Source organism: Crinia signifera, chromosome 8 (assembly GCF_055691185.1).
Source record: "Crinia signifera chromosome 8, ASM5569118v1, whole genome shotgun sequence".
NCBI classification, from domain to species: domain Eukaryota; kingdom Metazoa; phylum Chordata; class Amphibia; order Anura; family Myobatrachidae; genus Crinia; species Crinia signifera.
This window is the reverse complement of record NC_139224.1, coordinates 148,034,774-148,048,197: the sequence shown is the minus strand read 5'-3', so window position 1 is coordinate 148,048,197 and position 13,424 is coordinate 148,034,774. Positions and strand designations below refer to the sequence as shown.

Below are 13,424 nucleotides of genomic sequence, written 5' to 3'. Positions count from 1 at the left end.
AGGGGTTAGTCTAGACAAGAAAACATACCATGCAAATTCTCAAAGCACAGTGCAAGGGGCAAACTATAGAGATATACATCCTACAGTGCATGACTCATCTGTTAACATCAAGTCAAGGCACCTCTGCACAGGTGGTCTTACACACTGACATAATAATAGCCCCACTTTGTGTCATATATTCCTCATTCTCATGTTTCACAGTTGTTCCTTGATTAAAGATATCAGATATGAAGCTTGGGAAGAACGTAGCGCGCACATTTATGGATTACTACCAATTGGGCAGCGGAATGACAGCACTCTCGGCTCCTAGATCACAGGCTCGGTAAGTAGAGAACTGTTTCTTATGTGGCAACATCTGAAAAAAGAAGTATGTGTTTTCTGTGACCTTTTAAGTTACTCAAATTAACATAGCTATTAATTAATCTAGTACATGGAAGAGTTTCTGTAGGTCATACTGCAGTTTGAATGACTGTAGAGCCAAGTCAGAATCGAATTAGGGCATAAAGGGCCGAATGCAGTGGTGGGGCCCATGATTAAAGGGTGTGGTCATCCACCAGATGATTAAAGGGTGTGGTCATCCACCAGATGGAGGTGTGGCCTGCCACAACAGATGCTTGGATAACCGATAGGTGAATCCTGGTGTAGTTTCTATAGAGGTAAATCTACATATGTTATAAAAGGTTCTTACCCACTGGGTAACTGACTCTTTAAGAGAATAACAACGTATAAATAAAACTGACATTGCCTGACCCTTTAAAAAACCTTTGAGTTTGGCAGCAGTAGGTAGTGCCCACCTGGGATATCTCCTGTGAACTCATTGACCATTCCAACCCTCAGCAGGACACTTCTTAAGCCTTTAGTGAATGCAGAGAGTCATGCAGAGTCATGCGCCTGTCAGCCAGTCTTTATTATCGCCAGATCTCCTGAGCTGGCACAGGCTGGCGGACAGCTGATGGGGACACGCGAACATCTCACACACTTGAGTCTCCCCGTTAGCGGATTCCCTGCCCATCTTCGCTTCAGGGAGAAGCGCAGGGCAAGTGGGGGGGGGGGGGGGGAGTAGAGGGCAGCTACGGGGGACTGTATCCCTTCTGGCGGCTGTCAATATATATTTGTTTTTAACTAAAATACCTTTATGTTTTACCTTTAGATCAGGCACAGGGAACCTTTGGCCCTGCAGCTGTTGTTGAACTATACATCCCAGCATGCCCTTCAACAGTTTTTGCATGGCCAAATAGCAAAACTGTAGCAGGGCATGCTGGGATGTTTAGTTCAATAAAAGCGGGAGGGCCAAAGGTTCCCCATCCCTGCTCTAGGTCAGGCATGTCCAAACTATGGCTCTCCAACTGTTGTGGAACTACACCTCCCAGCATGCCTTGCCATAGTTTAAGCATTCTCTAATAGCAAACCTGTGGCAAGGCACGATGGGACTTGTAGTTTTACAGCACCGGAGGGCCATCGTTTGGAGATGCCTGCTTTAGATCATGTGATGCCCATCCTTAGCTTTCCAGTAGGAAACACTTTACTGTATATTTCCTTTTTTATTTGTACTGTTGCTTCAATGGATGACTTGGTAGGAAATAAGACCTGAAATGAAGAGGGTGATCACTGAGGCGTGTAGAGGCTAAGCTTGCAATACAGGACCAGAGTAATCAACAGTGGCACTGAATAGAAAATCACAACCTCATGAGCAACTAGCGTTCCCTGCCCTCTCTGTCCCGCACACTGATAGAGGGCACATTACTCTGCCTGACCCTATTACACGCGCTGAGTCTTATTCCAGGACAGCTGTGCAAGCCTCTGTTTTGGCATTTCTAGTAAATTATCACTAAATAAATCATTCAGATTATTAGACGTTTGTTGAAAATGAAAGAGGTCATCGATGGATTATGGTATTTACTGGGCTACCTGAAATTCCAAATGTTTAGAGCCATACAGTAAGTGGGCGAAGTGATTTGTAGGCAGCAAAAATAAACCTTGGAACAGTAAGCTTGTCCTGGGTCATGTTGGCAGCACAACCGGATAATGTAAGAGAACACATGGCATCACGGGCTGTATGTAGTGATGCAAAACATCATCATAGACCAAGACATGACATGAGGTGCAAGCCAGCAGGGGGCAGCCTAGAGCAATATCATGTCATCTTACGGAGCATTAGTGAGTGGCATAACAGCATGTCACAGTGTGGAGGGAAGTCTAGGATTTACTGTACCTGGTTTGGGACCTGCAGCACATGTAGCAATGTACGTGATGGATTGGTCCAAGGTGTGTGTGGAGTGAGTCCATAGAGTCAAGAGGCCAAAACCAGGTCAGGAGACTGCATCCATATTCCGTAGCACTACGCAGAGTTTATTCAAGTTATTCACATCAGTATCTGCCCCAGCAAAGTTTATAATCACAAATCCCTATTACATTTAAAGATTGAGTAGAAGTTTAGCACACTACAGCAGCTATTATTTCTGTACGCTCTCATTTAGCCCGCTGGTAAAAAAGTACCTCCGCAATACCTTCATAACAGAGACACCAGCGCTGTCAGCTGAACAACAGAAGTACAGATGGAGCGCCTCTCAGCCAGCGCCGGGGCTCGCCAGAATGCCCTCGCTGGCGAGATGGTGCTCCATCTGACTGGGACGCGTGAACGTCTCTCACGCATGCGCATTCCAGCTTCTGGGCGGCAGGGGACACGAACACTATCCATCTCCACTTCAAAGAGATGGGCAGAGTTAGGGGGGTGCGGGGAGGTGGGGGCGATCGGCAGGGACCGGCGGCAAGGTGCTCTGTTCGAAGGAGACGTGAAAGCATCACGCACGTCCCCTTCCAGCAGCTGGTGGGGGCTGACGGCTGGAAATCCAACCGCCAGACCCCTGCTAGAAGAGAGGTGCTCCATCTGTACGCTACTCACTGCCATATTTGCGCTCTCATTCATTCCATTCAGTACGTGATACTGCTGTACTCCACTGCTTAGCCCAATCTCATCCGATCTTGGAAGCCAATCAGTGGCAGGCCTGAATAGTACCTTGAAGGTAACTTCTCTGGAACATTAGGTGCAGTATTATATTAATCACATATATGAACAGCAGAAGCAACCTGGCAGCCACTACTCCTTTATCACTCATTCATATACTCTCTTGACAATGAAAGTAGACCAGTTATACTGCGACTGTATGCCAACATTCTTAGTGTTAATTTGAGCCTCTGTCGGGGGCTCCTGGGGAGCATGTTCTGAGCTCCAGCCATGGGCCTCCTTTCTGTCTGGGACTGGAGTCCCCGCAAGCCAATGGTTTCCCTGCTTACTTCTGATTTGACAGCCCACATGTTGGTTAATACTACTATGTAGTACACAGCGGTCTGTGGAATTCCTTTATACTATTTATGATATGTATATGTATGAGTGCACAATGGGCCTAATCCAACAGCGGCCAGCCAACAGGTACAGATGGAGCCGGTCTCTTTCAATCCCGGCACCCGCCAGATCCACTCCTCTGGCGAGCGCCAGTGGACGGGGATTGGGACGCGCGTGTGTCCAGTATCACGGCGGCTGGGCAGCGTCTTCCTGACCGTCTCCGCTTCAGGGAGATGGGCAGAGTTGGGGGGGGGGCAGGGGCTGGCGATACTTTCCATAATTTCCATCCATCTGTAGATGCCACCATGCAAATGAATGTGTTTATTGTCCAAATAAATGTGTTCGGCTGGCGAAGACTTCACAGCCGTGCAAAAAAGTCCAAAGCTGCTCACCATTGGATGATGTTACCACTGCTCACCACTTATCGCAAGGGCCACGTAGCCTTGAACATACTCAGCAGCTGTGAGGAATACAGGCATATCCGGCCTGGAGCTGACGTTCCCTAAAAAAGCTTGGGCACCACTGTATTTTTCCTGACACTGCCATTACTTGCTGTCAATCATCTTGTGAAAGGCTAGCGAAGGAAGAAAGTAGCAGGATTCCTTCACTAGCAGGTGCCGCTAACGTGCATTATGGCCTTACACCAAGAATCCCGCATTTAGTAGGGCCCCCTGCATCAGCCCCCACAGCTCCCTCTGCCGGTAAAATACCGGCATTTGCGGCTCTTCGGGGAGGGGCGTATACTGCATCTTTTAGTACCACCATCTCCCCAAAGAGCTGTGAATCGCGGCATTTACTGGGTGCAGGGCTTAATGATGGCAGGGCCTTGTGCTGTTATGCCGCGCCCCTTGAAAAAGCTTCAGAGTGTCTCCACTCTGGCCTTCTCCCGCAGAGGAGACAATTAAGGTAGGCAAGTATGCCATACGCAGTTCATCAGAAATCAGCCGCTGTGCGAATTAGCACAGCATTGATCAGGTTTGAAATACCCCCAATGTTTCTAAATAGAAAAAGGCTCTACCTTGAGTGAAACATTAAAGCTTTGTGATTCAACATTACATCATTTTTGTTTGATGTCTAGAACTTATTATTTTCTGGTTTTACACAAAATATCTCAGAAGCATTGTGCATGAAGTCTGCGAATCCTGTTTTGCCAGTTCTCTAATAACATGCAGAGTTCACAGTATGATAACTTACTATTCTCGCCGAATTGCTAATTATCCTGATAATTCTGCTTAACACTAGGGTCGCTCTGCTTGCAACTGCAGAAAACCAATTACAGTAAGGTCAGGCCTTGTCTGTCGCTGCACAGAAATACATGTTTATGAACTAGATTACATTATGCTAGCAATATGGCGCTGACATATTTTCTTCGCACAGAATTAATAATGAAAAACCAACTTATCCTATTTACACCGTGAAAATAACTGTTTGAGTTGATCTAGAAAGTTCTTTGGGTCAACTTTTCAAAACTTGGCATTGCCTTGGGGCTCTGGTGGTTTTATAGGTTCTATAGTTATTTTAGATGGACCTTCGGTTTTCGGAGACAATGTCTAGGTCAACATGCACAAGATCCAGAAAAGGTTGACACATTCAAACAGTCATCATGAAAATGTTGACATGTTTTAAAAAAAAAATTGTGTCAATGTTGACCACTCCGCACGTGGGACCCCAATTAGCGTTTCACGTACCCTCGCATGCGGCACACTTTACCGTTCGCATTCTGAGTCTACGTGGATGCTAATGTATGAAAGTCAAAGAAAGAAATTTAAAAAATCCAGAAAAACTCACATGTTCTTGTGTATGCCGACCTATTGACTGTTGACATTGCCTGTCAGCCATCTGGATACCGTAACTCTTGACTATATGATTCCTTTATGCTGCTCTATGCATTGATAAGGTACAAATTACCAAACTTGGTACTCTCCTGGAATTACCGTTAAGTGTTTTCCAAGGCTCCCTGGAGAGTAGACAACCTAAGAAAAGTGGGTGGGCCTTGAAGATGCAAATCACTATGAATTATGGTCTGACCACCACTGTCAATTAGGCACAGGTGTCCGCTAGAAGAGAAGAGGACCCATTCTGCACATCTGCAGAACAGGTACGGTGCAACTGATCACAAAGGCAATCAGTAGTGATTTAAGCGGTATGTCCTCATTGTCCATTCCTCACACACCCCCTACCTGGATTTCCGTTTGGAGAGCTACCCAGAAAAAGTGTGAAAGTAGGAAATAGATGCTCTTTCTAATGAAAAATGTGCTCCTAGTGAAACGCACACTCCCAGCAAGCCTGTATTTTGTAGAGTAGCCTAGGATTACTTTGCAAAACAAGATGGCCGCGTTCTTGTTGGTCATGGAATGAATCACATGAAGACCCAATGGAGTATTCATAGTGACTAATTATCATTAAAGTCGCCTATGGATCAATCTCACGGTCACTATTACACATGGAACCCTGGTAAGTATTCTCCACTATTCCAGGTTTTGATGGTTATAAGATTTTGTGGTTCATACAGTAACTCCACCTTGCACTTTGTCTCTTTCCCATACTCAATTGAATGGTGCTTCAGAGCCATTGTGGCCGTGTAGTAAGGAGATTTAGGCCCTTATTCTGGTTCACTGGCAACGGCAAATTACTTCTCAAATGGACAAAAACATAAGCACTGCAGGTGGGGCAGATGTAACTTGTGCACAGATAATTAGATTAGTAGGGGCTCTGGCACAAGGAATTTTACCATAGCCTGTCTCTGTGGAATGCCGTGATATTGGCACAGGGAAGCGAGTGACAGTCAAGACAAAGTTTGTGCCATAAAGCCCCTGGGCCCACCCACTTCCCTGGGGAAGTAGGAGGCATCCAGGTGGCTGCTCTCTATTCTAAGAATTCTAAGAGTGCCCTGCAATATTCTTTAGTCATCTGGATATTCAGAGTAGACTTGATAAAACTATAGTTTTAATTAAAAAAAATGTATTTGACACTGGAATCTTATATTAGTTAACAAGAACAATGCCAGTGTCTGGTCTCCAACATATGCACTCCCCAATGGCTCCCAATACTAAGCAGACAGGACAGATCTAAATCAGTAGTTAGGAGAGGAAGGTGCTACTGGGAAAACAGTATGTATAGAGGTGAGATGGTGTGGGTAGGGCTCAGGGGTGCTTGGAACTTAGCGGTGGGGGCAGTGGAACAAACCTGGTGGAGTAGGGCGGAGCAAGGGAGGGGGTGGAATAGGTCATAGCAAGGCAAGGTTGGAATGGATCATAGCAAGGCAGGGGTGAAATGGATCATAGCAATGGAGGGGAGGAATGGGTCCATAACAAGGCAAAGATGGAAAGGGTCATAGCAAGGCAGTGGTGGAATGGATCATAGCAATCCAGGGGGTAGAATGGTTGATAGCAATGCAGGGGTGGAATGGGTCATAGCAATGGAGGGGAGGAATGGGTCACAACAAGGCAAAGATGGAAAGGGTCATAGCAAGGCAGGGGTGTAGTTGATCAGAACAAGTGGCGGGGCAGACACTGAGGTGTCCTACAGTACCATTGATAATTGAAAACTCCTCTTTTAATCTATAGGGATAAACCTTATGATCCTCCTGGGTTATAGAATGAAACATAAACATTCAGAATGCCAACACCAGTGTGTTGGCAGATTTATAACACACCCACTTGTGGCTCCATGGACGTAATATTATACAAGCACTGTTGCATCTTGCTTGATATCCCACAGCTCATTATTATGCCTTATTGCTTTAACACACATTTCTATTGTTTTTCTTTTTTTTTTTTTGGCTAGAACCTTGCATTCCTGTTCTACCTTAATAAAAAGCTGTGGAGCCTCACACATGTTACTGTTGGGTTTCAGTTTTTTGTAGCACATTTTGCTTTATTTTAAATCACATCTTAGGGATTTCAAATCAAACTGTTTCTCTTAAGTTTCAACAACAATTGTGTCCACAAAACAGCTCACTGTAGCCGCGGGGCATGGTATGTATCCGTGACTGAGGGTGGCCGAATATTTGTGATGATAAAACATGAATACAAAGAGAGTTGGCAGATGAGAGTCATCACTATTCACTGCCGACGGACTGTGTGGCTCCTCTGTACTGTACCTCCTGCGGTTTGCCATTGGAAATACAGAACTAGTTACTGTATGTTCTGGCAGGTAGAAAAAGAACACAGGCTAAAGATTTCTGTTAATTCACATTTTTCCAGCTCTGTTCCACCACCCTGCAGAACACGGCTGATTTCGCTCTACTTTCCTGTAGAATTTTGCTTTAATTGTAGCTACTGTACACATTTTAAAATGCCTATAGGAAAAAGAAATTCTGAAAAGTATGTTGTATAATAGAGGGGTCCCCAACCTGAGGCCCATCAAGCTGGAGATTTCTACAACATGATTTTATATATACATCTAACTCTCTCTGCACATGTTACATCTGCCCCCCTCCCCTACAGTGCACATGCTTTTGTCCATTTAAGAAGGAATTTGCCTTTGCGAGTGAACCAGAATAACCCCCCTAGTGTGTATGGGCCTTTACTCTAATCTACTCATCCTGATCATATCTGGTGGTGCAGTCAGGAGACTTAAGCCCCATACACACTAGCCGACCCTGGCCAAGGCCAATATAGTAAACATTATCGGCTGCAGCCTGATGATATTAAGTGTACACACTGATCGATATCAGCTGTCGATATCTTTCAGTGACATCACTGGGACCGGCTGAACATGCGGGTCATTTGCAATATTACCAAATTGACCCGTATGTTCAGCAGATAGCTAGGAAAGTAACCCCTGCCCCCCCCCCCCCCCCCCTCCCCAAAGCAGCTGCATATTTACTTACATGTGTAGAGGCAGAAGATGTGGCTGGGAGCATGGCGGAAGGCAGGGGAGGGTGGTGGTGCAGGGTGCCGCCAAAAGTGGAAGGCTGGGTACGGGAGCAGCGCTGGAAGTGGGCGGGCGGCAGTGGAGCAGCTGGCGCAGCGTGACCCTTGACCGTGACCTGAGATGCTGCCCGGCATTAGAGTGCGCATGTGCAGTCTAATCCCGAAATCCCAGGATTGGAAAACTACAATCCCAGGATTGAATTTCCGGCCACCTGAGGGCCAAATCCTGGAATCCAGCCGATCCCAGGATTGGCCACCCTACTCTCAACACTCCCTTTCACCAGTGGAAGAATAATGTAATGCATGCAATATGCATGTAGTGGGTTAAACATCCCCATCTTCGTCACACTGGCAAACATGTGACTAGGGGAGCCAATAGAAGGGGTGGGTTTGGCCTGGGTTAACTTGTAGATAGGGGCAGGAAGGGGAGGAGGATGCCTCTTCTTCCTGCTGAAATTCCCTCCCGCCCTTCCCATTTTGTTGGGTTTTTGAGTGGGTGCGTAGTTTTTAATCGCGTTAACTGATTGGCGGGAAAGAACGGCAGGTTTTTTAATAAAAGTAAGTTTACATTAGTTATTGATCCTGCGTATATGGTTTGTTTCGGTGCTCTCACCTCTCATTAATTTAGGCCTGTCGCTGTAACACCCGTGTCGGGGTCAGTGACCCCCACCCGGCTGGGTGGGTAATGCAGTGAGGTGAGTTGGATACCGCTATTTTGAGTTAGGCCAGTCACGTGGGTAGTTGGGGTGGAGTTTGAGTTAATAGCCGTTCTTTCTTGGCCACCATTAATCAAACAATTAAAATTAAATAATCAAATTAGCTTAACAAATTCCGATAAATAAATCAGTTAACAAATTCTGCCAAACCCATGTCTCCGAGTCATTATTTCAGGTGTTATAGTGATAAGTGAAAAATGTATAAGGTTTTACATGTTAAGGGATGACAAGTAAGGTGATGGGATGTTTAGAGAGTTTTGCCGGTGCTTCCTACTAATTTGCAGAGATGCTTCGTGACACTAACAATATGAAGCAATACGTAATGATAGTTACTGCTGCCCAATGCTCATCAACGGTGAATAGATCTCTACAATTCTAAGATCCAAATAAAAATATGGCCAATGATGCAATATTGTTTATTGGATCTACAAAGCTGGATGGTACATGTTATCCTGTATACAAGCTGGTGACCTCACAAACTCCCCTTGTAATTACACATATCCTCTAATTGCCAAACATAATAGCTCATAACCAACCAGAACGCAATGTTTTAAACCGAGGCTGCACAGTGTATAATTATAACTGACACACAGTGATTCCAGACCAACAGCCCAGTACAAGTTACCACTGCAGTAAATCTACCTAAATATCCTTTAACGGTATTAACTATTTTCTTGATGGAGTCTCGTGGGCTTGTGGTCTGAAGGATCTGAAGTATAAATAGAAAGAAGCTATTGTTCTGGCTGTATGTTTACTGGCACCTCCGGGATTCGATGAGTGACTGGCTGCCGCAGATGAAGGGAAAGGTTAGGATGCTCTGATTTAGCATGAATCTCTGGCATTGTTGGGAGCACAAGACACGATGCTTAATTAGAATATAGTGATGGTGTGAGGCGGTGTAATTAAACCAGGGGGATTATACACCTTGTTGTTTTCCCTTCATTAATGCTCATTTAAACCAGTTTCACTTAAAAGTGAAAGGTCCTGGAGGCTCGTGAATAATCTCATCCGGCGGAAAGAATCACTTTTCAGAGGCACAACGGGGTTTGGAGCAAAAACAAAACAGCAGGGACAATAAACACAGGCTGTAATCCGTCTGTAATATATCTGGATAAGTAGATTTCAGGGTCCATATGGGGAAAATTGGGCCAATTTGCTGAGCACATGCACACATGTACAGTTAATGGATTGGGCTGAGCAGGCTATAAGATCTAGGCTTTGATGTTTTAACTGCTCAACGGCCAAGAGAGTGTATACAGCTTTCCCCATAGTATTCACTTCTGTAATAGGCATGGACATACAGAGTACATCCAAATTCGCAACTTTGAGAGTCAATTACGCGCCGGGGGGATGTGACCAATTGTCTAAGGTGTGGAATGTCACTTCATTTGTGTGATAACTAACTTTGGCCCGCACTATTAAATTAGTAACCCATAAAATATTCACACATCACATGCCATTAGTTCTATTGCCACCCCCCCCCCCCCCCCCACCACCACCACCACCACCAAGTCTCACCTTCCTCTTTGGAATACCTCCTAACTTTCATCTGTTTAAAATCGGGACCAGCCTCACCTTCGGCATGCCAGGTACAAAGAGGGGCGGAGCTACGCTAAGTGGGCCTATTGCCACAAACCCTGTTTTCGTCACTTTGGGGTGTGACAAGCGCTCCCAGGGCAGCTGGGCAGCCACCGGCTCTCTGTCTGCACTGAAGAGTCGCAGGTGTGGGACATCACATTCATCCGATTTTGGGGAAATTTCCCAGTCCGATCCATATGGAACGGGTGAAATCGGCCCAAATTGCTCTAGTTTTGGGGCCTTAACACTGACAGCCACCATTAATATATGTGGAATTTGTATAGAAAAATGATGAATCATATTTATGCTAAAACTGAATATATGATAGCACAGAGGAGTAAAATAATGACTCACAGTTCATGTAGGCAATATATGTGACCTAATAATGCTGCAATATTGTCATTCTTCAGAGGCTGGGGAGCAGCCTGGCACTGCAACATCTAAGGTCCGACACTAGATATACCTACCTCTCCTTTCGTTCTAAGGCCAGTGCATTAATTACCCGCATGTACCCAGTACTTCTAGCCCTCTGTTATATCCCTGTGAATCACAGCCCACTGTAATAACTATGCTGTGTCACTCTGGCAATATAATGACTGTACATCTCCCAGGTCATTACAGTGGTCCCTCACTGCCCACTGTAATATCCTGACTCCTCAACATCTCCTAGGCAGGGCCTGATTAAGGGCCTCATGGGCCTGGAGCAAAAAATGTTCAAGGGCCCATTATGAGAAGTGGAAGAGGTGAGAACAACACCATGTAGGCATGTAGAACCCAGATGTTTGATTCATGGCTAGCTGGTGGTCCTCATGCTGTAATGATACTGGGCCTAGTTTTATGTGGAGGCCTGGAGCTGCAGCTCCATCCACTCCATTAATAATCTGGCCCTGCTCCGAGGCCACTGTTAAGTATAAAGCTGGCCATACAATAGTCCTATTTGGCCACGTTTCACCCGATTCTGAGAGATCTGGCCGAGAAATCGGGTGAAAAATGACCAATCCGTGTGTGTTTGACATCCTATCTAATGTGCGGGCCCATGCGCATTGGAGTCGGACCTGCTTGCCATCCCACTTCTGACTCAGACCCCCTCCCGGCAGCGGCGAATGGGGTCACATGCGATGTATCACATGAAAAAGGACCAGATTCGATATAGGTCCCATGCGGCTCAGGGGGGCAAGAAGTCGTATTATCATAAACTAATAAATACTACAATGAGGGCTTATCAATAAAAAAAGAAAAATCCCATTGGATGGTGAGAGTGGTGGTGATCTATATTGTTGTGTCTAGGGTTGCCACTGTTTCTTGGTAGAGGGGCTCTGGAAACAGCCTGTCCCTGCAAAGCGCTTCCCTACTGATTTAGCACCCAGGTTCGGGCAGGTGCCGGATGACTCACCGACAGTCATGACCAGGACGGTATACTGATGCCGAAAACCTGTTCAACTGCCCCATAGTCATGATCCTGACCCCCTACAGGGATAACAGAACCTGTTGTGAGCCCCCCTATCGGCATACCGGCACCAGGTTTCTGATGTTGGTATACTGACCATCGGATCCTGACAATCAGAGAGTCATACCAAACCCATGCGGACTGCACATGCAGGGCCACCCACCCATCGTATGCTTGAGTGGGGGATGACAGAGAGGGATTCAATTTTCTGGTCATATTCTGCAAATGTTTATTAATAAACCCCATAGTGGCAAAACTACTAAATAGGAAAAGTGAAGGTGTTCCAACCAATCAAATTCTACCTACCATTTATCTAGCCCAGTCTAAATGCTAGCTAGTGTCTAATTGGATGCTCTGGCAACCTCTCCATTTTGTTTATTTAGACTTTTAGTGAATCTATTCCATATTTACATATATAAAATATGCTTTCAAAAAGCATTTCGCACAACACGTAATGACATTTTTACTGACATTACATTAAAAATAATGCATTCCAGACTAAAGGCTAATTACACGGGGGTTTATGCCTCCTCATGTCATTCTTTCAATAATTACAATATGCCATCTTCCACCTACATTTCTGCATTATATATCCGCAGAAAGCTCGCTTTAGCTGTCATAATAGTAGACTATTTTTATCTGACACAAAATATAGGTTCAACAGAAAGTGTCCATTAAAGGATCCGTATGGAGCGTACGCTTTGGACAGTGTCCTGCGGAGTGCTTACAAAAATATCATTTTGCTCCAATTATCCTGTCGAGTAGTTAGTAATCAGAATCTACAGTTAGCAGCAGCACCGCATTATATTTCCCAGAGCACAACAGCAGCCCGCGTCTCTGTTCCCAGCATGGCCCTGTTGCACTACGACGGGCTGCGGATTTCTCCATGCGAGGCACTGGCATAAACACACATTATAGTTTTTACCATTTCGCTTTGTAAAATCACAGAGAATATTATATCTTTGTTTGAACAAGGCCGCTATAAATAGAGTCAGCAGGAATGCAGGATGGCAGAAGGGGAATATTAGCATCTTCCAAATTAGACATGGAATTAGTACACTTCTGTTTGTGCAATGGAACGACTACAAAGAAAATCTTATTCTGCGGACATTTTGTACCGACTGCTCGTATTTCTCTGTATGTACAAAGAAACCTATTGCTGCGGTGGTGTGGGAAAATAAATGAGATAATCAGGCGTAAATTTACTAAGATCTCTTCTATTGAAGACCTATTCTATTGAATATGGGCTGTTGCCCATAGCAACCAGTCAGATTCTATCGATTATCTGATTGTTTGATATCCCATCTTTAATCGAACTACCATCTTGGTAAATTTACCCCAATGTGTGTGATAGATGCATCCCTGACAACGGGCACACACCTGAAACATGTCGGAATAAAGAAGAATTTATCACCATGAACCTGTGAGTGCGGCTTCATTCTGCAGCATGTAACCATAGCTGC

General features: G+C 45.2%; 1 protein-coding gene across 3 annotated transcripts in view; it reads left to right on the top strand.

The window, feature by feature from the left end:
- The window catches only part of LOC146026580 (cytosolic carboxypeptidase 6-like), a 1,552,889-nt gene that overhangs the window by 1,528,690 nt on the left and 10,775 nt on the right, over positions 1-13,424 (top strand). For all 3 annotated transcript variants that reach the window (XM_083157364.1, XM_083157363.1, XM_083157362.1), the window contains one exon: positions 226-322. In XM_083157364.1, the coding sequence (XP_083013490.1) occupies positions 226-322 (97 nt within the window). The remainder of the gene's footprint in view (positions 1-225; positions 323-13,424) is intronic.